We start from the raw sequence: 26,561 nt of genomic DNA, 5'->3' as shown, positions 1-26,561 counted from the left end.
TTAAAGGTACAAATTCAACATATTATATACAAGGTTTGTCTATGTTTAAATTTGGTTACCATGATGATATAATCCCGTTGACTTTTCACACATTTTGTTACGTTACAGCCCGAGGGTCCCTCTGACAGTGCTCCAGAGTTCCTCTGTGGAGATGGGAGAACCTTCCCTGCAGAACTCCACCAATCAGGCCTTTACGGTAGAGTGTCCAGGCGGAAGCCACTCCTCAGTAAAAGGCACATGACAGCCATCTTGGAGTTTGCCAAAAGGCACTTAAAGGACTCTCAGACCATGAGAAACAAGATTCTCTGGTGTGATGAAACAAGATTGAACTCTTTGGCTTGAAAGCCAAGCGTCACGCCTGGAGGAAACCTGTCACTATCCCTACGGTGAAGCATGGTGGTGGCAGCATCATACTGTGGGGCTGTTTTACAGCGGCAGGGACTGGGAGACTAGTCAGGATCGAGGGAAAGATGAACGAAGCAAAGTACAGAGAGATCATTGACGATAACCTGCTCCAGAGCACTCAGGATCTCAGACTGGGGTGAAGGTTCGCTTTCCATCAGGACAACGACCCTATGCACACAGCCAAGACAACGCAGGAGTGGCTTCGGGACAAGTCTCTGAATGTCCTTGAGTGGCCCAGCCAGAGCCCGGACTTGAACCCGATTGAACATCTCTGGAGAGACCTGAAAATAGCTGTGCAGTGACGCTCCTCATACAACCTGACAGAGCTTGAGAGGATCTGTAGAGAAGAATGAGAGAAACTCCCCAAATACAGGTGTGCCAAGCTTGTAGCGTCATACCCAAGAAGACTCGAGGGTGTAATCGCTGCCAAAGGTGCTTCAACAAAGTACTGAGTAAAGGGTCTGAATACTTATGTAAATGTGATATTTCAGTTGTTTGTTTTTTAATAAATGTGCAAACATTTCAAAAATCCAGTTTTTGCTTTGTCATTATGGTGTATTGCATGTAAATTGATGAGGAAAAATAACAATTTAATCAATTTTTGAATAAGGCTGTAACGTAACAAAATATGGAAACAGTCAAGGGGTCTGAATACTATCCGAATACACTGCAGGTGATTATATGATGTTGGAATGTTGAAGTTGAAATGTTGCTGGAACAGTGGAGGCAGCTTCTGTTTTCTTTGCCACTTGTGGTAAATCAATAGTTGTAAATCAATAGTTGTAAATCAATAGTTGTTTAGCAGTCCGAAAATGTCGGAAACATTACCTTACGTGACTATTCTATGGGTCACAAGCTGTTTGTTACAGAGCTTCACCAGATAGATGTTGTTCTCCGGTTTTGTAATGAAACAAATGTGTGGTTGAATTTATTCTGCCACTTTGTCTTCTTATTGTCTCGGCCTTAGACCTATATATCACGGTGTCAAGGTATATGAACTAACAGGTTATAAAGCAAACAATGCAATTATCACCACACATAGGTTGTAATATGGCTTTCTTTTCTGGATTGCCTTCCCTTGTGATTTTACCCATGCACTGCTACTGATAGAAACGTGTCTAATCCACAATAGCTGTTAATCAGCACTGCAGTAAGAGACCCTAAGCCTATTAACTTGCTGCAACAAGGCAGGAGCCCTGCTGATATACCAGTAAAGTAGATTTAAATGTTAGTGCAGGAGAAAATGTGCAGCACTACACAGGCAACTGCTGCCATTGCCTATAGGTTCTTATAGAGATGGGGAAAGCACATTTGTGAAGAGGAGAGAGGGAGGAAGCAAGAGAGGGACTGAGGGAGAGAGAGAGGAGAGAGAGAGAGGAGAGTGGAGAGAGTGTGCCAAGAGGTTTAAAAACTTGTCAAAAGTAATTAAGGAGTTGCACGGTACGAGTTACTCTAAGGCCTCTAAAAGAAAATGGAGACAAAGAGGGAGGCATCAGGCTTTAGAAAAGGGCTGCTGTACTGTAAACTGATGAGAGGTGATTGTAACTGTACTGTCATTTAAATCAACAGCAGAATAGATATCAATAATAAGGTAAACACTACCAAGGTAAGCTATACAATACTGTATGGGGTTGATTGAAAACATGCTGCGATAACCGCTTTACTGGATAATCCTTATTTTCCTCATCTGATTAATAATTTTATTCCGACACCAAAATGTATACTGGTTTGTCGGTTTAATCCTAACTGGGGGTGTTGCATTGTGTTGCCATTAACAGAGCCTCTGTAGTTGGAAGGGAAACCAAGGCCTCTCTTCCTGCATGGATTCACAACACTAATGGGGTGTCCTGATGATCCTTCAGCACACCAAGTGATCTGTCAGACAGTACCCAGCAGGGGGCTCATAGTGACTAGTGAGAGTGATATGGGGGCTTGGTGGGAGATCTCTACTGGCACCCCTAGGCTGGTTTAGTGTCATTAGCAGCACAGCCAGCATTGTTCTCGGTTTAACCTCCCTCTCTCTCAGCTGCTGTGCTGGAAGGCTATCCTGTCCTGGATTGTTAAAAAACTATATATATAATTTAACTAGTCAATTTTTCAATGACAGCCTACACCAGCCAAACCCGGACGACGCTAGGTCTATTGTGCACCGCCCTCTGGGACTCCAAATCACGGACGGTTGTGATACAGCCTCGATTCAAACCAGGGTGTCTGTAGTGACGCCTCTAGCACTGAGATGCAGTGCCTTAGAACGCTGCACCACTCGGGAGCCCCAAATGCCAGCTAAGCCCCCGGTCTGTGCTCTACGCAGGAGCTCTTAATGCTGTCTCCCAACACACACACCTCCCTCTTTCTCTCCCTCTCTCTTTCTGCCACGCTCCCATTCTTGGGGAACAGGGCTCAACCGGTGGTGGTAGGAGAAGCGGGACTGGAGTGTTTAGTGCTGTTGTCACTGCTCTTGATCGTTTGACCCTGGGGGAAAGTTCTGCCACAGGGGGAAATATGTTGTGGAAACTGAGGGGCTGGAACAGAGAGAATAGGCGAGGGATACCGCGAGCGTGAGAGCTGAGGCTCAGGCTTTGACCATTCAGCTACTGGACGACAGTGAGTATGATGTGAGCCCATATGTAAGTTAGTGTAAGTTAGTATGTGGAGAAAAAAAATGTGTGTGTGTGTATGAGTGTATGTATCTAAGAATGTGGGTGAAGTGCTAAGCCTTCTGACAAATTTCCATATCGTTGTGACATCACCTTGAGTGACATGTGCATTAAAGGGGTCCGACCTCCATTTCCTCCTTACTAAGTGGTGAAACTTACAAACAGTACTTAGACTAGGGAACATAATATGAACTGAATTAATATCTGGTGTGTGTGACCAAAAATATCATCATGGATTAACATTTTGTTATGCTATGACTCAGCCTGGGTATTCATTTGAGATTATCCATCATCGATATGTCACGAATTACAATTCGTATGATATGTTACGGATATGCAACGTTACCAATTCCAATTTGTTGTGGCTAACGCTAACGTTAGGTACAGTAGGAGGCTAACGTTAGCGAGGCTAGGGCTTAGGGGTTAAGGATAGGGTTAGGGATAGCGTTAAATTTAGGGAATGCTCGAAGCGTGGCCTAATGGCTCAGTAATTGCTTTGTTCAGTTATTATCAAAAGCACTTTGGTGAGTTTAGTTAATTGTGATATGCGCAGGGCATGGGAGGAGTTCAGATAGCTTTTCAGAAAGAAACAAACTGGGCAACGCAGGCCTATTCAACTAGAGCCTCAATTCCCAGCAACAGACAAAGGCAGGCTGGGTGAGGCTCATTATAGTGCTCTACAACATTCGCAGAGTATGACCCTGCCTCACACAGGAAGCGGCGCAGGTCCTAATCCAGGCACTTGTCATCTCCCATCTGGATTACTGCAACTCGCTGTTGGCTGGGCTCCCTGCCTGTGCCATTAAACCCCTACAACTCATCCAGAACGCCGCAGCCCGTCTGGTGTTCAACCTTCCCAAGTTCTCTCACGTCACCCCGCTCCACCGCTCTCTCCACTGGCTTCCAGTTGAAGCTCGCATCCGCTACAAGACCATGGTGCTTGCCTACGGAGCCGTGAGGGGAACGGCACCTCCGTACCTTCAGGCTCTGATCAGTCCCTACACCCAAACGAGGGCACTGCGCTCATCCACCTCTGGCCTGCTGGCCCCCCTACCTCTGAGGAAGCACAGTTCCCGCTCAGCCCAGTCAAAACTGTTCGCTGCTCTGGCACCCCTATGGTGGAACAAGCTCCCTCACGACGCCAGGACAGCGGAGTCAATCACCACCTTCCGGAGACACCTGAAACCCCACCTCTTTAAGGAATACCTAGGATAGGACAAAGTAATCCTTCTAACCCCCCCCCTAAAAGATTTAGATGTACTATTGTAAAGTGGTTGTTCCACTGGATATCATAAGGTGAATGCACCAATTTGTAAGTCGCTCTGGATAAGAGCGTCTGCTAAATGACTTAAATGTAAATGTAATAGTGAATCAGACTGACCCAGACAGACACGCACACACACGGGAGACATATGGGTGACACAAACACAAACACACACTTACATCTGCATCTGCCTGGGGCAGGTGTGTCAAGTCGGGCTGGATAGGATATGGAACAATATTCAATATTTAATCCCCTGTTATCTGCCCGTGTGACAGAGACCTACTTCCTGTCGCGAAGGTATTTCAATCAGATTAAAGATGGTATTAATCCAGAGACAGACTGACTACTCCACTCCTAATAACCAGTAGACACACACTGCATTATCCACCGCCTTACCAGCTGCTGAGTCAGTCTCTACTCTTTTTAATAGATGTTCTAATGGGCAAGACTAAAAATAACTGTTCTAAGAACATTAAAATGTTGTTTTCCTTGTAGCTGAAAAAAATGTATTAATAAATTAGTGGTTTTGATTTGTTTTTTTGGGGGAGGGCCATGAACCCAATTAATATTATACATGGAGTGTACAAAACATTAACAGCTGTTCTTTCCATGACCTAGACTTACCAGGTGAATCAAATCAAATTGTATTTGTCACATGCGCCGAATACAACAGGTGTAGACCTTACAGTGAAATGCTTACTTACAAGCCCTTAACCAACAATGCAGTTTTAAGAAAATACCTTCAAAAAAAGTAAGAGATAAGAATAACAAATAATAAAAGAGCAGTAAATAATACTAGTGGGGCTATATACAGGGGGTACCAGTACAGAGTCAATGTGCGGGGGCACCGGTGTCGAGGTAATTGAGGTAATATGTACATAATATGTACATGACTATGCATAGATAATAACAAAGAGTAGCAGCAGTGGTGTGGAGAGGGGGGGCAATGCAAATAGTCTGGGAAGCCATTCAATTAGCTCTTCAGGGGTCTTATGGCTTGGGAGTAGAAGCTGTTTTGAAGCCTCTTGGACCTAGACTTGGCGCTCCGGTACCGCTTGCCGTGTGGTAGCAGAGAGAACAGTCTATGACTAGGGTGGCTGGAGTCTGACAATTTTTAGGGCCTTCCTCTGACACCGCCTGGTATAGAGGTCCTGGATGGCAGGAAGCTTGGCCCCTGTGATGTACTGGGCCGTTGGCATTACCCTCTGTAGTGCCTTGCAGTCGGAGGCCGGGCAGTTGCCATACCAGGCAGTGGTGCAACCCGTCAGGATGCTCTCGATGGTGCAGCTGTAAAACCTTTTGAGGATCTGAGGACCCATGACAAATCTTTTCAGTCTCCTAAGGGGAAATAGGTTTTGTCGTGCCCTCTTCACGACTGTCTTGGTGTGCTTGGACCATGTTAGTTTGTTGGTGATGTGGACACCAAGGAACTTGAAGCTCTCAACCTGCTCCACTGCAGCCCCGTCGATGAGAATGGGGGCATGCTCGGTCCTCCTCTTCCTGTAGTCCACAATCATCTCCTTTGTCTTGATCACGTTGAGGGAGAGGTTGTTGTCCTTGCACCACATGGTCAGGTCTCTGATCTCCTCCCTATAGGCTATCTCATCGTTGTCAGTGATCAGGCCTACCACTGTTGTGTCATCAGCAAACTTAATGATGGTTTTGGAGTCGTGCCTGGCCGTGCAGTCATGAATGAACAGGGAGTACAGGAGGGGACTGAGCACGCACCCCTGAGGGGCCCCCGTGTTGAGGATCAGCGTGGCGAATGTGTTGTTACCTACCCTTACCACCTGGGGGCAGCCCGTCAGGAAGTCCAGGATCCAGTTACAGAGGGAGGTGTTTAGTCCCAGGGTCCTTAGTTTAGTGATGAGATTTGAGGGCACTATGGTGTTGAACGCTGAGCTGTAGTCAATGAATAGCATTCTCACATTGGTGTTCCTTTTGTCCAGGTGTGAAAGGGCAGTGTGGAGTGCAACAGAGATTGCATCATCTGTGGATCTTTTGGTGCGGTATGCAAATTAGAGTGGGTCTAGGGTTTCTGGGATAATGGTGTTGATGTGAGCCATGACCAGCTTTTCAAAGCATTTCATGGCTACAGATGTGAGTGCTACGGGTCGGTAGTCATTTAGGCAGGTTACCTTAGTGTTCTTGGGCAAAGGGACTATGGTGGTCTGCTTGAAACATTTGGTATTACAGACTCAGACAGGGAGAGGTTGAAATCTATGATCCCTTATTGATGTCACTTGCTAAATCCACTTCAAAACAGTGTAGATGAAGGGGAGGAGACAGGTTAAAGAATCATTTTTATGCCTTGAGACAATTGAGTCATGGATTGTGTATGTGTGCCATTCGGAGGGTGAATGGGCAAGACAAAAGATTTAAGTGCCTTTGAACAGGTTATGGTAGTAGGTGCCAGGCACACCGGTTTGTGTCAAGAACTGCAACGCTGCTGGGTTTTTCATGCTCAACAATTTCCTGTGTGTATCACGAACAGTCCACAACCCAAAGGACATCCAGCCAACTTAACAACTCTGGGAAGCAACTCAATATTAGGAAGGCGTTCTTAATGTTTTTTCCGACATATCCATGTTGCCGTCGTTATTCCAATTTGGCACAATGAGACAATTATATTATAAGCGCATCAAATCAGCAGTTATAATCTTAATTCTGTCTGGAAAAGTAATCACATTCATCATAAGGTACTATTTGTACTGAACCAAACTATTTGTACTGAACACCAAGTAACCATGGTCTTCCATGAAATTTCAACTGAAAAAGTGAGAGAAAACTATACATTCTGTATCTCTGTTACTAAGCAAGCATAGTATCATTGAGCATGCATGATCTCAAGTAAAGGAAACTTTGGGCGTCCATCGTGAGGTACCTGTACTTCACCTCATGATCCTCTTGCGCTGTTAGGTCAGGGAGGTCAGATGAGACCTTCCAAACACACAAGTCAGACACAGACAAATTCTCACACTGAACCTTATAACTACACTGAGCAGCGTGTGCATGTGTACACTTAAGCCACAGGTGGCATCTAAACACACTGTCCTTTGAACAGTAAATAGTAAACAGTAAAATATATTAAAGTAAGATTCTATGACAGTAAAGTTGAGAGCAGCAAAGGTGTGTGACCAATCCAGGTCCTGACTGCTGAGAGCATGAAGGAGCGTGACTGACACTCAGCGGACAGTCCTGGGCAGAGCAATCTGATAAATGGACCTAGCAACAAATGATTAGCCTGGGTGCCAGTCTGTTTCTGCTCTCTTGTCAACTCCATATCGAAATGTCATGCCAAACATGTTTAGCGTGGCAAGGAGTGGAATAGCTAAACAGACTGGTACCTAGGCTAACAATTGTCTAGCACTGGCCCTGGGCTAATCAAACCACAGTCGTTTAATGTGATCAACAACATAAAACAAAACAAACATGAGTCATAATGAATTACGGTAAATTACACAAATTGCCTTGTTTTGGTATAATACATAGCCCTAATAAACGTCAGAGAAAGGAAACTATATAGGATTTAAAAGTGGATTATATGAGGAGCCAAAAAAAGCTTTCAGGCACTGAGGGCACTTAGTGGACACTGAGGTGGGGTTTAACGAGAGAGGCTGCAGTGAAAGTCATGTTACTGGGCAGGTTACCTTAACTGCCTTGGCAGAATGCTGTTAGGAGTGACCAACGAGGGACCAAATAGTTTGTAGCAGTGGTTCCCAACAAGGGGGAATCGGACCCCTGGGGGTACTTGGCCTATCCACAGGGGGTACTTGAGAAGACTCATGAGACCCTAAGTCTACTGATAAAATGCACTACGGGGTACTTCAGGGGTACTCAGGGCAGACAAATTCAGTTGGTAGTACAGTAACTGAAAAAGGTTGGGAACCACTGGTTTATAGTATTAGAAGGTGGACCAGAGGTGAAAGCCAGGATGTAAACAAAGGGGAAACAGTTGTTAACTAGTGCTGGACTGACTGTATTGGAAAACAAACCATTTTAATCACTAAAGCTTTTTTGGATCCTGCTTAGCTAAATGCTGCCAATAATGATTTGCACATAATACAGAATTTAACATCCTGTCTGCTAGATTAAGTTATACAAATTTAACACTGCCATTTTGTGTTGCTGCTGGTTTCTGTGGGTTGCAGTTGTGGCTGAGAGACTGGAGGCTCAGGAGGCCAGAGGAAGATGCTGAACCCATGGGGACTGTTCCTCTGCCAGCTGGCAATAAACACATCTTACCATGTCATAAAAGGTAGGCCAGAGTTCAATCAAACTCTCACTGTGGGGAATAGCGGTCTCTCTTCTTCAGTCGCCTCAACATGGTTTTAGTAATTAACCACTTAAACCAAAACTGCAATGCTACCTGGCCTAAGAGAGAGAACAATGCTACTTATGGCTGAAACGCTAATGTACGTAAGTCATTGAAATGTCATTGAAGTCATTGAACTGAAAGCCATTAACCCCAAATCTGTGTCTTTTGATTGACAGCCAGCCTCTGCCTGGGTGGGTCAGACATCTTTGCGACGGTGAGCGAGAACCGCCCCGTAGGAGAGTTCATTGCGAACCTCAGCATCGTCGGGGACCCTACAGGAGTCAATAGCATCCGCTTGTGCCTCACCGGAGAGAACGCCAATTGGTTCTACCTAGAAGGGAGAACCATCAGGCTAAACTCATCCATTTTCAGAGTCCTGGATCGAGAGGTAATAAGACATCCCGCTGTTGCTGTCCTTCTGTTTTAAGTCTTATGCCAGAAAACCAGGTTTGATTGAATAGGACACATTAATATCTTTGACAGTTCATACTTAACCATAATTAATAGTGTTTTCTCTCCAAGCGCCAGGGATCTGTTTTGATGGCAGCATTAACATGTTATGAAGACGACATAATACAGGTAAGCCATCTCAACTAGGCCTACAGCATGTTATTGTTATTCACAACCTGTAAATTAGAATGTGAACTGACTCAAAACTAAGGTGAGGAAATGCCTAAACTGAATTTCTGAAACTACTGTTTTCTTCCTCTAGAGTGAATACAGGGTCATGGTTGAGATCCTGAACGAAAACGATAACAAACCAATGTTCCTTGAGAAGACTATACAACCGCGTTACATAAGTGAGGTAAAAATACATCACACTTTGTTAATATAGATAATCTTGTCTTTCAGATGCATAATGACAGGTCTTCTGTATTTCATCAATCCTCAGCTCACTGCAGTCAACTCTGTAGTCTTCACTGTCAAGGCCATCGATGCTGATGGAGACACCATCACCTACATCATCGACAGAGCCTCGGTATGGTACCATGAGTTTGAACTTACAGAGAATCATGATGGGACAGTGTGTGATAGGATTTAGAGAGTAGGAAGAGTTCATTGACAGCAGTTAAAGTGAATTTTTACCAATAAAAACACCTAGCTCTCTAGTAGGCACTTCACAACAGTGCTGAATCCTGTTGTCATCTTCCTGTTGATTTCAAACAATGACCCAATATATCCACTTATAGCGACAACCCAACATCTACTCAAATTAATTATATTTTAAATGCTCCTAACCTTGCTGATTACACCTCTGTGTCAATCGCTCCGTAGACCATCTGTGCACTAATTTAATGAACATTAATTTGCATGTTCTCTCTCATCCCAGCCTGATGCCAGCTACTTCAGGATAGACCTGCCCAACAGTGGTAAAGTAATCCTGGACAAGCCATTGGACTATGAGACCAAAACCAAGCTGCAGCTAGTCATCTACGCTGTGGTAAGACCTGCTACTTATCAGACCTGGATTCAAATAGTATTTGTTCTTTCAAATACTTTGAGCGTTTTGATTGAGCCTGTCTTAGGTCCCAGACAGACGGGGTTGCACTTCTTGGACTATTTCAATGGGCTCGTTGAGTCAGACATGCTCAATCAAGCACAGCTGAAGTATTTGAAAGAAAACAAATACCATTTGAACCCATGTCTGCTACTAATCCCCTTTTTCATTAATCAACGAGAACACATTGAGGCCTGAGGCCAATAATTATGAAAGCCAGAGGCTATTACTGTGCCACTTCCTGCCTAGTCATATAATTATAATCTGAAGATATGTAATCTATTGCTATGCCACTGCCTGACTAGCCGTGTAATAGCATTATAATCTACTCAACTATTTATGAGTAAAGCCATCCTCAAACACTTTGTGCCGAGAAACCGATCATAAATAGTTACAATGCATCTTGCAGGCAGCATCATTCTCTAACCTAAAATCTCAAATGCTGAGGAAGGACGTGGCTGGGCTGAATACCTGTCTCCTGACCATGTCTATGGCTTCCCTTACGGAAAAACCACATGAATTTCACGTGAACTCGTGTGATCAAATGTGATTTCATGTGAAGTTAATAGGACAACATGTGAAGCAACATGACATAAAACTACGTGGCAACACGTGAGTACGTGGAAGAACATGATCGCATGTGATGTTAATGTAAAATAAATGTGACAACATGGGGATGAAACATTTCTACATGCAATACCATGACACTAGACATGTGACAACATTTCAGCACATATGAAAACCCAGGTGTGAAATGTAATTTAGAACATTTTACTTTGAAAGACATAATTTACATGAATTACATTTAAGCAGTCATGGTCCCCTGCATGTTTTGTGTAATTCCCGGTTTGTTGCAGGGACATCCCCAATGACTTTTCTTAAGATGTTCTTAGAACGTTGTGTCTAGTTGCGGTGAAAATACAGTAAATCTACAACCAGTTACTGTATTTTATTAGCTAAATCCATGTGTTAATGGACAGTATGCTTATTAAGGACAGTATGCTTATTACTTAGGACTCAACCTCACTTGACCTAACTAAGATTTTAACTCACAACCTCTTGGTTGCTAGCTAACTGAAGTTCCCGCTGTGCCACCAGGTCTGTGGCTATAATGGAGACTGGCAAGAACACATTTCTGCAATTTGCCGAAAGTTGCGGTAAAAATAAATAAATATTCACAACAACTTGAAGATGTTATTTCTATAAAATGACAGTATGCTGCTGTATTCTCATTTCACTTACTGTAACATTTTGTACTGTGACCACAAATAAAAGTATTAAATGGGATTTGAACTCATAACCTCTTGGTCACTAGCAACCTGAAATGTCCTGCTACAGTGCAGCTACACCACCAGATCTGTGACTGTGAAAGAGATATGGCCACAGACTTATTGGCAAGAATGTATCTCTGTGCTTTGCTAAAAGCTGCCCAGAATCAAGTAAATAATTGTCTGATTATCACCATTAAGGTAACATCAACATCATCTACACTTGACGTAGAGTATACAATAATTATTTGAACTTGCAACCTCTTGTTTGGGAGTACATCAATGTTTCTGTAGTACCACGAGGTTCATACTTAATAAGACTACTAAGGATATGGTTAGGGTACAGTGTTGTTACCTGGAGTACAAAAAAGTCAAAAGGTACACGTCCTGACCATATACTTAGGTATTTTTGTATTATATTTGGTCAGGACGTGGCAGAGTTATGTTTGGTTATGGTATAGTGGGGTTGTGAGTGTTGGTTTAGGTTCTAGATTAGGTTTTCTATGTGTAGGTTGGGTGCTGGACTCTCAATTGAAGGCAGGTGTGTTGAGTTGCCTTTGATTGGGAGTCCTATATTAGTAGGGTGTGTTTGTCTGTGTGTTTGTGGGTAATTGTATTTTGCACTGTGTTTCGTTTCACTGCACCTGTGAAACTGTCACCGTTCTCCTTTGCGTGTTTATTTTGTTTTGTCGTTTCCATCTATAATAAATATGATGTGGAACAGTCAACCCGCTGCGTATTGGTCATCGAGTGATTTCGACATATCTTCCGATGAGGGAGAATACGAGGAACATGACACATATAAACTCACATGGTACATTTAAGTACCTTGTAGGTATAATTGGAAATGTTTCTACCCAATATTTTGAATGTAAGGTACGATCACCACTACACTTTGATGGCTGGGGGCAATGTACTGGTGGGATTCATTAGCATATTTGGGGGCTTGGTCAAATATAATGGTTAATTGTGCCAACCATCAGTGGAATTGTTGTAGCAGTTTAAGTGTTTGATGGTTATGCAGGTACAAGTAAAGCAACTGCTTTAATACTTTCTGTTCCGCAAATGTTGGAAAAGAATGTCAGTAATCAGATGCACTGTGAGGAGGTTACTGTGCATTTTCCAGTGACTTAATGGCAACTTGTTGCTGTGAATTTGTTATTTCTTAACTGTAAACTACTTGTCAGTAAGTTATTAGAAAAGTCACAGTAACTTACTGGCAACATGTTGCCTATAACCTACAGGACACTTGCTGCCACCAGCATCCTTGCCAGTTACCTACTGTGCCATTACTGACTCTTCTATTGACAACATGTACATCACTTGCTGATTGGCAGCATACTTTAACAGCGACAGCCTATCAGAAGATTGCAGGCGCGGCTTATCGGAGGCGTGGCTTTTTTTGGGGGGGGGCCCTCCATAAAAGGCTGGTCATCCCAGTTAATGTGCTCTGTTCATAAACATTAAGCTTGTACACGGTCAGTTCTGCAGCCTTGTTAAATGCTGACATAAGTGCATGTGATTCCAAAGCGCCATAAGATATTTCATTCACAATTGTAATTGTAATACTCACTTTCCTATCAGACTATCAGGTCAGTGAGTGTGATGGATTAGCTACAGTAAATTACTGGGAATCTTACAATAACCCACTTGTAACTAGTTAACAGTAAGTTATTGAAAATTAAACGTTAACTTAATGTTTACCAGCTGCCATTAAGCTTGTGGATATGCATAGTAACCTCAACCTCTGCCGGATATGTGTTTCCCCTGGTTGAGCTAACGTAGGCTACTGTGATTAGCATGAGGTTGTAACCAAAAAATATCCCAGGCCTGCCCATGTGTGGGTAGAAAGCTTAAATACTTGTTAATCTAACTGCACTGTCCAATTTACATTTTAGTCATTTAGCAGACACTCTTATCCAGAGTGACTTACAGTATTTGTATTTGGGCAATCTTGATATAACATTTTGAACAGATATGCAATGGTTCATTGGATCAGTCTAAAACTGTGCACATAAACTGCTGCCATCTAGTGGCCAAAATAAAAGTTGCGCCTGGGCTGTAATAATACATTACGGCTGTTCTCTTGCATTTCAAAGATGGTAAAAAAAATACAAAAATAAACTTTTTTTCCTTTGTATTATCTTTTACCAGATCTCATGTGTTATATTCTCCTACATTAAGTTTGCATTTCCACAAACTTCAAAGTGTTTCCTTTCAAATGGTATCAAGAATATGCATATCCTTACTTCAGGTCCTGAGCTACAGGCAGTTAGATTTGGGTGTCATTTTTTGTGAAAATTTAAAAAAAGGGTCAGATCCTGAAGAGGTTTTAGCAGCGCAGCTCTTGATTGTCACAAGTTCTTACAAAGATTGGAGTTCTTACAAAGATTGACATTTCACATGTGAAAACGTGTTTTAGAAGCACTTCAGTTATTCTGACTATTCTCACATCTTTGACTTCATTTACTTATTCCAGCAATTTGAGGGTTTTCTGTATAGTTGTCTGTTGGTGGGGTATATTATTGTGTATTAATGTTACTCCCGAATCACTAAGATAAATATAAATCGCTTTTCTTGACTGTATTTATAACAAGGTTGGGATTTAATTTGAAGTCCAATGTGTAGCAATACAGTCGAAATCAATTACTGACACAGACATTGTGACGTAGCAGGAAGAATGCTGTGAACCAAGGGGTTGTGAGTCAAAATCCCAGGTAAGGACATGTTGAATGATAATTACTGTATAAATAAACATCCAGAATGTAATGTTTGTCAAAGTGTGTAAAATATGTAAGTTGAAAACACCATGTTAAAAGTGCTGTGTGTAACATGACTCAGATTGTTATAATAAATATTCTGAGAATCAAACTAAGGGGTAGGCAAAGGACAGGTCGAGGGCAGGCAGAGGTTCATAATCCAAGGCAGATTCAAATCGGGGACAGAACGGCAGGCAGGCTCAGGGTCAGGAGGCAGAACCGGGAAGACTAGAAAATAAAAACTTGAGGACAGGAGAAACACTGATAAGACCTGACAAAACAAGACAAACTGGCAACAGAAAACAGGTGTAAATACACAGGGGATAATGGGGAAAAAATAGAAGACACCTGGTGGGGGGTGGAGACAAGCACAAGACAGGTGAACAGATCAGGCTGTGACAGTGTGTGTATCATAATGACTCATGATTGTTTACAGGGCCTCATCACCTGTGAAATCTCATGTGAACATTTTTTATCCACATGTAAAAGGTTATGTGATCGCGTGAAAATCCACATGAGAAACTTCATGTGAAATATCAACCCCTGTGAAGTATTCCAAAAACACATGGTTTCACATCTGCAAAACATGTAAAAATTTTAAATGTAAAATTGTGATTTTCCACATGTGAAATCATGTTTTTCTGTAAGCGTTTGCTCTCAGTCTTGCTAGGTTGAAGAGTTTTCCATTATATTGGGTATCATTACTGAAGCTTAGATAAAATAATAATACATTTCTTTCTCCAGGAAACCAACACCAAGGAGTGGTACAACACTTCCGCCTCTCTGACTGTGAATGTGGAGGACAGGGACGACCATTACCCTCAGTTCCTACCGTGCACACCCATCTCCCAGGACCACAACCACACGGTTGTCTGCACCAACCCCATCTACGTGGTCAACATCACAGAAAAGGACCAGGTGATGACTACTGCTTAGTACTTTCATTGTAGAATTCTAATTATATAGATGTGCATACTGCATGCAATATTGATTATTTTTGTATTAAACCTTACTATATTAACCAGGAAAGAAACTTGAAGTTATAAATCTCTTTTGCGAGGGCAAACTGTCAGGAGTCAAGATTTAACAATTGATTGATTAAACAATCCATGTGGATTCTAAGATGCAGTAATTCTCTGGTTTCAGGACATATTACTGAATTTCTCTCCTGGTCCAATTCATGCCGAAGATGGAGACAGAAGCCTTGATACACCTTTGCTCTACTCCATTCTCTCAGGTGTGGGCCTACCTAATAGTGTCTGCTTAATCAATAGGTCACCAGTAGGCAATTTCAAGGCCTATTGAGAGGCCAGTAGACTGCTCTAATATTTCTATTTTGAAAGGATTGCATTGCAGCCTTACACTTGAAGTCGGAAGTTTACATACACCTTAGCCAAATACATTTAAACTCAGTTTCACAATTCCTGACATTTAATCCTAGTAAAATGTCTTGGGTTAGTTAAGATCACCATTTTATTTTAAGAATGTCAAATGTCAAAATAATAGGAGAGAGAATGATTTTTCAGCTTTTATTTCTTTCATCACATTCCCAGTGGGTCAGAAGTTTACATACACTCAATTAGTATTTGGTAGCATTGTCTTTTAAATTGTTTAACTTGGGTCAAATGTTTCAGGTAGCCCTCCACAAGCTTCCCACAATAAGTTGGGTGAATTTTGGCACATTCCTCCTGACAGAGCTGGTGTAACTGAGTCAGGTTTGTAGGCCTCCTTGCTCACACACGCCTTTTTCAATTCTGCCCACAAATTTTCTATGGGATTGAGGTCAGGGCTTTGCGATGGCCACTCCAATACCTTGACTTTGTTGTCCTTAAGCCATTTTGCCACAACTTTGGAAGTATGATTGGGGTCATTGTCCATTTGGAAGACCCATTTGCGACCAAGCTTTAACTTCCTGACTGATGTCTTGAGATGTTGCTTCAATATATCCATATAATTTTCTTACCTCATGATGACATCTATTTTGTGAAGTGCACCAGTCCCTCCTGCAGCAAATCACCCCCACAACATGATGCTGCCACCCCCGTGCTTCACGGTTGGGATGGTGTTATTCGGCTTGCAAGCCTCACCCTTTTTCCTCCAAACACAACAATGGTCATTATGGCCAAACAGTTCTATTTTTGTTTCATCAGACCAGAGGACATTTCTCCAAAAAGTACGGTCTTTGTCCCCATGTGCAGTTGCAAACCGTAGTCTGACTTTTTTATGGCGGTTTTGGCGCAGTGGCTTCTTCCTCGCTGAGAGGCCTTTCAGGTTATGTTGATATAGGACTCGTTTTACTGTGGATTTAGATACTTTTGTACGTGTTTCCTCCAGCATCTTCACAAGGTCCTTGGCTGTGGTTCTGGGATTGATTTGCACTTTTCGCACCAAAGTATGTTCATCTCTAAACAGAACGCGTCTCCTTCCTGAGAGGTATGCTGACTGCATGGTCTTGGCTGATTTCTTTTGATTTTCCCATGATGTCATGCAAAGAGGCAATGAGTTTGAAGGTAGGCCTTGAAATACATCCACAGGTACACCTCCAATTGACTCAAATGATGTCAATTCGCCTATCAGAAGCTTCTAAAGCCATGACATCATTTTCTGGAATTCTCCAAGTTGTTAAAATGCACAGTCAACTTAGTGTATGTAATCTTCTGACCCACTGGAAATGTGATTAAGTGAAATAATCTGTCTGTAAACAATTGTTGGAAAAATTACTTGTGTTATGCACAAAGGAGATGTCCTAACCGACTTGCCAAAACTGTAGTTTGTTAACAAGAAATTTGTGGAGTGGTTAGAAAACAAGTTTTAATGACTCTTACCTAAGTGTATGTAAACTTCCGACTTCAACTGTATATGGCCATTCTGTGTGGCATCCCGTGTATTTACCTGTAACACATGTGCCTCAGGTGCTGACAAAAACAGGTTTCAGATTGACAACCAAACAGCAGAGATCACATTGACAAGACGGGTGGAAAACAGACATCTGACACCTATACTCCGACTACGCATCATGGTAAGAAAATCTTGATTGAAACAATGATAAAAGCACTAGTATCAGTAGCATGCCTTATCAAAAAGCCACAAAAGACAATGTTAAGTCCAATACTAAGAGCCTTTTAAAATCTAATTTGGTAACCGATTAGATCTGAAAAAGGATCTTCCTGGACTGTTTGACACTGAAAACACCATCAATCATCTACAGGCATCTCAGCTGAATGACCCAAAGAAGTATAGTGTGGCGACAGCGCTGGTCCGGGTGCTAGCAGAGAACCGGTTCCCTCCCCTCTTTAACAGAACCACGTACAAGGGCTTCATCATTGAGAGCTCCAGCCCTGCCACGCTAGTCTCCACCTATGGGAACGAGGTGCTTCTCATCCAAGCCATAGACCAGGACTTTGTAGATGTAAGCGGTGGGACAATATGTGTGTCTGACTAAATTTAGTTCGTTTAAAGGGATAATAAACAAATGTTTTTTCATCCCATCTTGGTTCTTGGTACATCCTGTCTTGCTTCACCTTCCCTCTATTTGCAGGGGGTGAATCCAAAAATGCATTATTCTCTCCAGCCCACACTAGCCACCACTGGACTGTACCACATCACCGAGGAAGGGGTTATCATCGCTAAGACTGACCGCCTACGACCCTTTGACAGGCACATCCTAGAGGTAAGGTCATAATCGGACAAATATATACTGAACAAAAATATATAACGCAACATGCAACAATTTCAAAGTTTATTAAGTTACAATTCATATAAAGAAATCAGTCAATTTAAATAAATATATTAGGGCCTAATCTATTGATTTCACATGACTGGGAATACAGCTATGCATCTGTTGGTCACAGATGCCTTTTAAAAATAGGTAGGGGCGTGGATCAGTAAACCAATCAGTATCTAGTGTTACCACCATTTGCCTCATGCAGTGCGACACATCTCCTTCGCATAAAGTTGATCAGGCTGTTGATTGGGGCCTGTGGAATGTTTCTGGATATTGGCGGGAATTGGAACACTGTCGTACACGTTGATCCAGAGCATTCCAAACATGCTCAATGGGTGACATGTCTGGTGAGTTTGCAGGCCACGGATGAACTGGGAAATGTTCAGCTTCCAGGAATCGTGTACAGATCCTTGCAACAAGGGGCCGTGTATTAACATACAAAAACATGAGGTGATGGCGGCGGATGAATGGCACGACAATGGGCCTCAGGATTTCGTCACGATATCTCTTTGCATTCAAATTGCCATATATAAAATTAAATCGTGTTCGTTGTCCATAGTTTATGACTGCCCATACCATAACCCAACCTCCACCATAGGGCACTCTGTTCACAACGTTGACATCAGCAAACCACTCACCCACACAACGCCATTGACAAATTCTCTAAAAATGGCGTTGGAGAGGGCTTATAGTCGAGAAATGAACATTCAATTCTCTGGCAACAGCTCTGGTGGACATTCCTGCAGTCAGCATGCCAATTGCACGCTCCCTCAAAACATCTGTGCCATTGTGTTACAAAACTGCACATTTTACAGTGGCCTTTTATTGCCCTGCACAAAGTGCACCTGTGTATTGATCGTGCTGTTTAATCAACTTCTTGATATGCCAGACCTGTCATGTGGATGGCAAAGGAGAAATGCTCACTAAGAGGAATATAAACAAATTTGTGCACAACATTTGAGAGAAATAAACTTTGTGGGTATGGAACATTTCTGGGATATTTTATTTCAGCTCATGAAACATGGGACCAACACTTTAAATGTTGCATTTATATATTTTTTTCAGTGTAAAAACCCAGATGAGTTTGTTAAACAGGGACAGTTGGTTTTACTAGTCGTCCCTGGCTAACTGTATAGCTAGGTTAGGCCAATAAGTGGTCCAGTAGTAATACAACTGTAGGTAACACACACACACACACACACACACACACACACACACATTAAAATTAGCTTCACTTAAGATTAGGGTTAGAAATACACAGAATCCTTTTTGGGCTCCGAATCTACACTGCCCTATCAAGCTAAAAGGCAGTAACTGCTCATAGCATGGAACTGAGAAATATTGCTTTTATTTACCTAGGTTCCACAGTAACTTAAAGTCATTTTTGCTATATTAAATACATGCTTAATCACGTGGACAAGTATCCTGCCTCTATGGTGTTGTGTTTTGTAGAAAATGGGGGTCATGTTAGCAGTAACTCATTTTAGACCAAATGAGCAGTTACTGCCTTTTTGCTTGGTAGGGCAGTACAGTTCTCTGTATTATCATTATTTATCCTATAGGTGGTCGCTATGGATGAGGAATCAGGTGAGGTTGCTAAAGCCTCAGTCGACATAGAGCTGCTACAAAGAAGCCAGCCAAGTAAGTACTGAGCATTACTGATGCATCAGGGGGGGAAGAGGCTGATGAGGATACAGGAAACCCACGTACAAAGACAGATCACACACCTCATTGCCCCCCCCCTTCAAAATTAGCCTACATTTAGGCTATGGTATTTCACCCTATTTTGGGGTAAAAACCAGAGTGTAATGCTTGTATGGATGTCAACCTCAATACATGTTCATGTCATTGTCACCAACCAACTGCATTACACTTAAACACAGCTTCAAGTATCACCACCAATTTCTATATGGCTAGCTATGTTACGATCGGCAGTTAATAGAACTCTTCTCTAACCCCTAAATGGACTATTACTAAATATTATGCAGTGAAAACAGACAAACATACTGTATCTAAATCGGATTTTAGTAACCACATTGTGGGCCTATTAGAAAACAAAAATCATGATGGATTTGACATGCATCCACTTTGTAAAACCAGATTCTTGGAATGCGCGCAAATGACGGCGTACTTGTTCTTTCCCCACGGTCTGATTTCTTTACAGCGGAGTCCGAAATCATTGACACCCTTGATGTGTGAAAGATGAGCAAAAATGACTGTATAACATATAGAATTGAAAAACGGAGCTACAGTATATTGCATGCTCCCAAATTTTGGTAAAAATTATTTGATACTAATAAAATATATTTTGTTTAATTAACAAGTAATACAATATATATTTTTAAGGTAGGGGTCAAAATGATTGACACCCTGTTTTCAATACCTTACCTACGGATAACGGAACTGAGCCTTTTACTAAAATGTTTTATGAGTTGGAGAACACATTGGGAGGGATCGTAGACCATCCCTCCATACAGAATCATTCCAGATCCTTTATATTCTTGGTATGTGCTTATAGACTGCCCTCTTCAATTCATACCACAGGTTTCCAATGTGCTTTAAGTCCGGAGACTAAGATGGCCATTGCAAAATGTGAATTTTGTGGCTGATAAACCATTTCTTTGTGGATTTTAATGTGTGGTTGAAGTTATTGTCTTGCTGGAAGATCCACTTAGATTCTCCCAGTTCACCCCTCCTCTCCCCTTCCATACACTGTCAATCATGCTACTCCTGACAACATGGACACGCCCCTCTCTCCCCTTCTATGCACTGTCAATCACGCTACTCCTGACAACATGGACACAATATGATGAGTTAAACCAGGCAACTGGCTGCTCGAACTTCCCAGACTGTATTTTTCTCCCCATTCAAAAAACTGTAGACAGAGACTGCTTACAAAACAGACAAACTTTCTCTTCAACTGGGCTTCAGGCACAAAGTCTGGATGAATGACTAAGACTCTGCAGGGCTATGAGCATGAGCCGTTGCAAAGTGAAAATGGACCAGTTGTGTGAGCTGCTGGACTTCATCCGCTAACTCGCCTCTCCTATCCCTCCATAGTTCCATGGACACCTTTCAGAGACATGGATGTGAGGATGGCTGGCGGTATCATGGGTGGGATGCTGCTGCTGTTAGTGACCACCCTGTTCCTGCTGATCCGATGGGCCAAGAGGAGGAGGAGACAGAGACAAAACCCGGCCGGACGAGGGGCTGTCGCCCTGGGCAAACACCTCAAAGTGGTAAGGGCTGCTCCATGCACACATAACACACACACTACTGTATACACACACAGGGGCAACTAAAGCACGCACACACCATTTGCTGGCCAGTGGCGACTGAATGAATGATAAGGAATGGCAAGGATACATAGAGTATAAGCATGCAAAAACATGTAAACACACTGACTATTACAATCAAGCAACTAAGGATAGTATGCTTATACAAGCCTAATTTAAGCTAAATGTGTCATTAACCAGGTTTCCATCCAACCTTTTTATGCAAGTAAAGTACATGTCAGATAAGAAATGTCACGACAGGCCTGATGGAAGCGTTCCAATTTTCGACAAAACAAAATACGCTAGTTAAAGTGGGATTTTTTGTGTCGGTAAAATTAATTATGCGAGAAATGGCTTCGGAAACGCCTTTAAGCGCAAATATTGCTATAATAACCATCACATTCAAGTAAACTTGGAGTCACGAGATCCTCCCACTCCGACTCGGGAAATCATGCGGTTTATTAGGCTACAGGTGAAATAAATGATGATCAACTTCACAGGGGCTAGAGCGCATGTGCCAATACCATAGTAAGCACATTTGCGATTTAACGCAACCGTTTTTGTGACAAAAATTATATCAGATTTTTATCCGCAAAAAAAGTCAATTTGGTGGAAACACTGGTGGGAAAATGCACATCTTTTCTTTATAAAGGTTTTAAAATCTGTCGCCAATTGGATGGAAACCTACCTACTGTCTAATCTAAACTAATCGACCACTTATCTAAACTACAGAGTAATCAAATTGTTTTTTTTTAAACATGTCTGTAAAGCCATATCAATCACAACCTTCGAGCTCTGACTCCTAAACCAGCACAACAAGTTAAAACTCAGCATATCAGACTCTCTTTCCTTTCTCCCCTCCTCACTCTACGCTCCTGACGTCTCTTTTCACTAATGCTGTTTATGTCGAGTTTAAGGTGGTTCCAGATGGTGAGTTTTCATGAACGCATTGCTTTGACGTACGCACTAGAGTGATGTTGTGGTTGTGACAGTGAGATGGTGTAATGTGTGTTAGATGCGTACATGTGATGCACTTCCATTGCATAATTATGCAAATGAAAGTATGGCACCTGTGGTTGTACTGTGATGTTGCGGTTCTGCTTTGTTTTTTTGTTTGTAAATGTTACACATTGGTGATATGTAACAACAGTAACACATATAACATAATAGTTGTACAGCTCCAAAAGTATTGGGACAGTGGCGTTTGTTGTTTTGGCTCTGTATTCCAGCACGTTGGATTTCAAATGATACAACGACTAGAAGGTTAAATTGTAACTGTCAGCTTTCATTTTGCACCATTTTAGGGGACCAAACTATTGGGACAAATTGACTTATGAGTATTAAAGTAGTAAAGTGGTCCCATATTCATAGCACACAATGATTACAGAACTAGCACATACGCAGAAGGTACAGTTGGTCATAGTGACTCTGTTTTGGTTGCGTTTTAGATTTTTTTGTGCCCAATAGTCACTTTTATTGTAAATGCGAAATTAATGTTTGAAAACATTAAATGTGGATGCTACCATGATTATGGATTATCCTGAATGAATCGTGAATAATGATGGGTGAGAAAGTTAGACGCACAAATATCATACCCCCAAGACATGTTAATACAATAACAGTGGAGGTTAGCATTTTCTGGTGGGTATGATATGATATTTATGCCTCTGTACCTTTCTCACTCATCATGATTCATTCAGGATTATCCGTAATCATGATAGCACAGAGCCAAAACAAAAACTGTCACTGTCAATACTTTTTGGAGCTCACTGTATGTAATAGTATTGCATATGTAATTATTTTGAGTTTGATGAGGTGAAATACTGACCTGCTTATGTTTTGCATCGTAGACCGAAGACGATTTATGGTCAGTACCCAACCCCATGTGTAAGGGGAATATTATAGATTCAGTCATAGAATAGATCTAGTATCTATCTCTATGGATTTAGTATGCTAATGTTTTGTGCTTTGAATATTTCGAAACGGAGTGGCTGCGTGACCAGATTCTCTGACCAACCGTACCTTCTGCGTATGTGCTAGTTCGGCTGGCCAGAGGTGAAACAGGCTTCTCTGGCGAATTTCAATGATGTGCGGTCTATCATATCGTTTGGTGTTGCATGATCATTGAAAGACGAAATAACGGCTGTATGTTATTTATAGTTCAAATTCAGTTTTGCCCCAATGCAATGTGTAGACAGCGATATGTTATTTTGTCATGTAGCCTAAATGCATTTGGTTTCACACCACATTTAGGATAAGGATATAGCAAAAAAAACATTGTTTGCGCACTGCTCATGTTCGTGCTACTGCGTTATCCTTAGTTACAACAGACATGTCAATCATGTCTTAAATTAGCCTACAAAATATATATGCTGCTGGATTTTTATTTCAGCTGTTCAGAAATGTGTGCGTAAAGTAACACATGGACAGAATGTTGTTTAGCTGTGGGGAAGAGTCATCCTGGGGGATGGCGTATGGGTGTGGAGGGGCGGTTTGATCTGGTCGCGCAGCCTCTGCTTTTCAGAAAACACTGTCAAATGTGCTGAATTTGAAACACTGCGTGTCCATAATTGTCCAGTGTACTTCTGAAATTCTGAACAACACCAATGAGACTTTTGAACGGACAAGGACAACACTGCATCAGTTGGAACGTAACAAGTCACAAAACAACCATTTCACCTCAAAGCAACCCTCTAAATGCCCCTTCTTTCCGTGATTGACAGGTGAACTCGGGCCGGCCCATGATCCCCCTGGTCGAGGAGGTCTCCTACCAGAACGAAGGGTTCAGCATAGACTATGAGGCCTCGGGAGGTTCCGGAAGCCTCCTTGGGAGACATGGGGTCTACACCAGGAAACAGTCGCTGATCCCGCCACCGCCACGCTGCCACAGCAGCCATCCAGACTGCGGTTCCAGTACCGTAACAGGCGACATGCTACCTATACTGGTGATGCCAGAGCCCCTGGTTAAAGACCTCACTCCCTCCCTCATCTCTAATGGCAGGAAAGGTGACAGCACCATCAGCACAGGGGCTGTGACAAAAGACGAGACGGAGAGGAATAAACAGAGGGATATGGAGAAAGAGGAGGAGAGGGAATGGGAGAAGCAGTGGGAACACGCTGTTGGCACAAAAGAGAAGAGAAATTCTGAGGGGGAAAGGACGGATATGTCGAGAGATGTTTTGGGTGCTTCTAGTGAGACCGCAGATGTAAGCGAGGCCCCTGAGGACCAAACAAACCCAGAAAAGCCTCAGAGCCAGAGGATGAAAACACACCAAGTCAGAGAACCCAAAGACGGGCACAAAAGCACTTCTGAAGAGTCGTCTGAGGCAGAAAAATCAATATTAGACTATGCACTCTGATCGGTCTTTCAGACGATTATGACACAGCCTCGGAGGACGACCAGGTCCCGTTACTCCAGTATCAGGACGTCAAGGGGGGAAATGCAGCGCAAGGGCTCAGCGAAACAAACCAGCGATCAAGCAAACAGATGACCAAGTAACCCACATATGCACCATTCAGACTCACACTCTGGGCTTCAGACTCACATTGAAGATACAAAATAACTAACGATTTATTTAAAAATAAAACTGACATTATGGAGCCAAACGAACTCTGTACACAGACAAATGTATATAAATAGTTTTTTCTCTCTCCAATTCCATATGATTATGTTGGGCCTAAATGAGCTCAATGACTTTTCAGGTCTTGATTAAGTAAATGGACGTATGTAAATCTGAGAACAAAAACATGTGTTTTCTGAAAAGCTGTGTGGGACCAGCCGTGATGCGAATGAAGCCATTCTGTATTGCTTTCATTTGCAGTGTTAAAGGACTAGTATTTCAGGAATTAAAGTCAAAATCTAAGCGCATGCAATGTAACTACAGTGTTGGGGAAGCTACTCTGAAAATATAGTTTACCCAAGCCATCAATTACTTCACACTGGAAGAAGTTAAGCTACACTAAAGTTACCCTTATGAAAAATGTTGTTACTTAGCTAAAGTTAATTTGAAAAAGTAGTTCACTACATCCAAACTACTTAGGTAAAAATGATCATATCTAAATCTGAAATGTCATAGACTACATGTTTGACGGTGGCGATGGTGTTCTTGGGGTCATAGGCAGCATTTTTCCTCCTCCAAACACGGCGAGTTGAGTTGATGCCAAAGACCTCCATTTTGGTCTTATCTGACCACAACACTTTCACCCAGTTGTCCTCTGAATCATTCAGATGTTCATTGGAAAACTTCAGATGGGCATGTATATGTGCTTTCTTGAGCAGGGAGACCTTGCGGGTGCTGCAGGATTTCAGTCCTTCACGGCAGTGTGTTACCAATTGTTTTCTTGGTGACTATGGTCCCAGCTGCCTTGAGATCATTGACAAGATCCTCCCGTGTAGTTCTGGGCTGATTCCTCACCGTTCTCATGATCATTGCAACTCCACGAGGTGAGATCTTGCATGGAGCCCCAGGCCGAGGGAAATTGACAGTTCTTTTGTGTTTCTTCCATTTGCGAATAACCGCACCAACTGTTGTCACCTTCTCACCAAGCTGCTTGGCGATGGTCTTGTAGCCCATTCCAGCCTTGTGTAGGTCTACAATCTTGTCCCTGACATCCTTGGAGAGCTCTTTGGTCTTGGCCATGGTGGAGAGTTTGGAATCTGATTGATTGCTTCTGTGGACAGGTGTCTTTTATACAGGTAACAAACTGAGATTAGGAGCACTCCCTTTAAGATTGTGCTTCTAATCTCAGCTCGTTACCTGTATAAAAGACACCTGGGAGCCAGAAATCTTTCTGATTGAGAGGGGGTGAAATACTTATTTCCCTCATTAAAATGCAATCAATTTATAACATTTTTGACATGCGTTTTTCTGGATTTTTTTGTTATTCTGTCTCTCACTGTTCAAATAAACCTACCATTAAAATTATAGACTGATCATTTCTTTGTCAGTGGGCAAACGTACAAAATCAGCAGGGGATCAAATACTTTTTTCCTTCACTGTATTTCTGATCAATTTGATGTTTATTTAATGTCCAAAAAACATAGCGTTTCTTTCAAAACAAGGACCCCAAACTTTTGAACGGTAGTGAAAATCTTGGTTTCTTGGGATGCTTGCAGTGAAAGGAATTATTTGATGAAATATGACTTGGTTAAACTTTGTTTTTTACAATGGCTAACATGGCTATCTTGCACGGACTGCAATTTTGAGAGTGTAAATGTGGAGGAGATCATTGGCTAAGAAATTTGCAGGTAGCATTTCCTTCACAAAATATTATATAATTTAACACAGATCGATGATTGAATCCTCTATTGAAGCAATGGTTGTGTAGTGATATATCCACATCAACTTAATTTGATATCAGTTTGACAACATAGCTGGAAATGTCTACTTTGT

The 26,561-nt window shown here is 42.1% G+C and overlaps 1 protein-coding gene across 1 annotated transcript; it reads left to right on the top strand.

The window, feature by feature from the left end:
- Positions 1-8,466: 8,466 nt before the first annotated feature.
- Positions 8,467-25,399, top strand: LOC106576027 (cadherin-related family member 5). Its single transcript, XM_045699684.1, has 14 exons — positions 8,467-8,584; positions 8,821-9,032; positions 9,167-9,223; positions 9,357-9,449; positions 9,537-9,623; positions 9,975-10,085; positions 14,914-15,087; positions 15,316-15,406; positions 17,082-17,188; positions 17,378-17,578; positions 17,708-17,839; positions 19,456-19,534; positions 20,954-21,132; positions 23,892-25,399. The coding sequence occupies exons 1-14, from the start codon at positions 8,518-8,520 to the stop codon at positions 24,525-24,527; spliced, it is 2,226 nt and encodes a 741-aa protein (XP_045555640.1). The 5' UTR covers positions 8,467-8,517; the 3' UTR covers positions 24,528-25,399.
- The last annotated feature ends 1,162 nt before the right edge of the window (positions 25,400-26,561 follow it).

This window comes from Salmo salar, chromosome ssa17 (genome assembly GCF_905237065.1).
Source record: "Salmo salar chromosome ssa17, Ssal_v3.1, whole genome shotgun sequence".
Lineage (NCBI taxonomy): Eukaryota > Metazoa > Chordata > Actinopteri > Salmoniformes > Salmonidae > Salmo > Salmo salar.
This window is presented reverse-complemented; position numbering and strand designations above follow the sequence as displayed.

Bases quoted from the DNA above. Each gene is read 5' to 3' on its own strand.
- LOC106576027 (XM_045699684.1), top strand. From the start codon at position 8,518: ATGCTGAACCCATGGGGACTGTTCCTCTGCCAGCTGGCAATAAACACA. The intron at 9,033-9,166 runs GTAATAAGACAT...TTTCTCTCCAAG, and splicing joins TCAGAGTCCTGGATCGAGAG to CGCCAGGGATCTGTTTTGAT. The intron at 15,088-15,315 runs GTGATGACTACT...CTCTGGTTTCAG, and splicing joins ACATCACAGAAAAGGACCAG to GACATATTACTGAATTTCTC.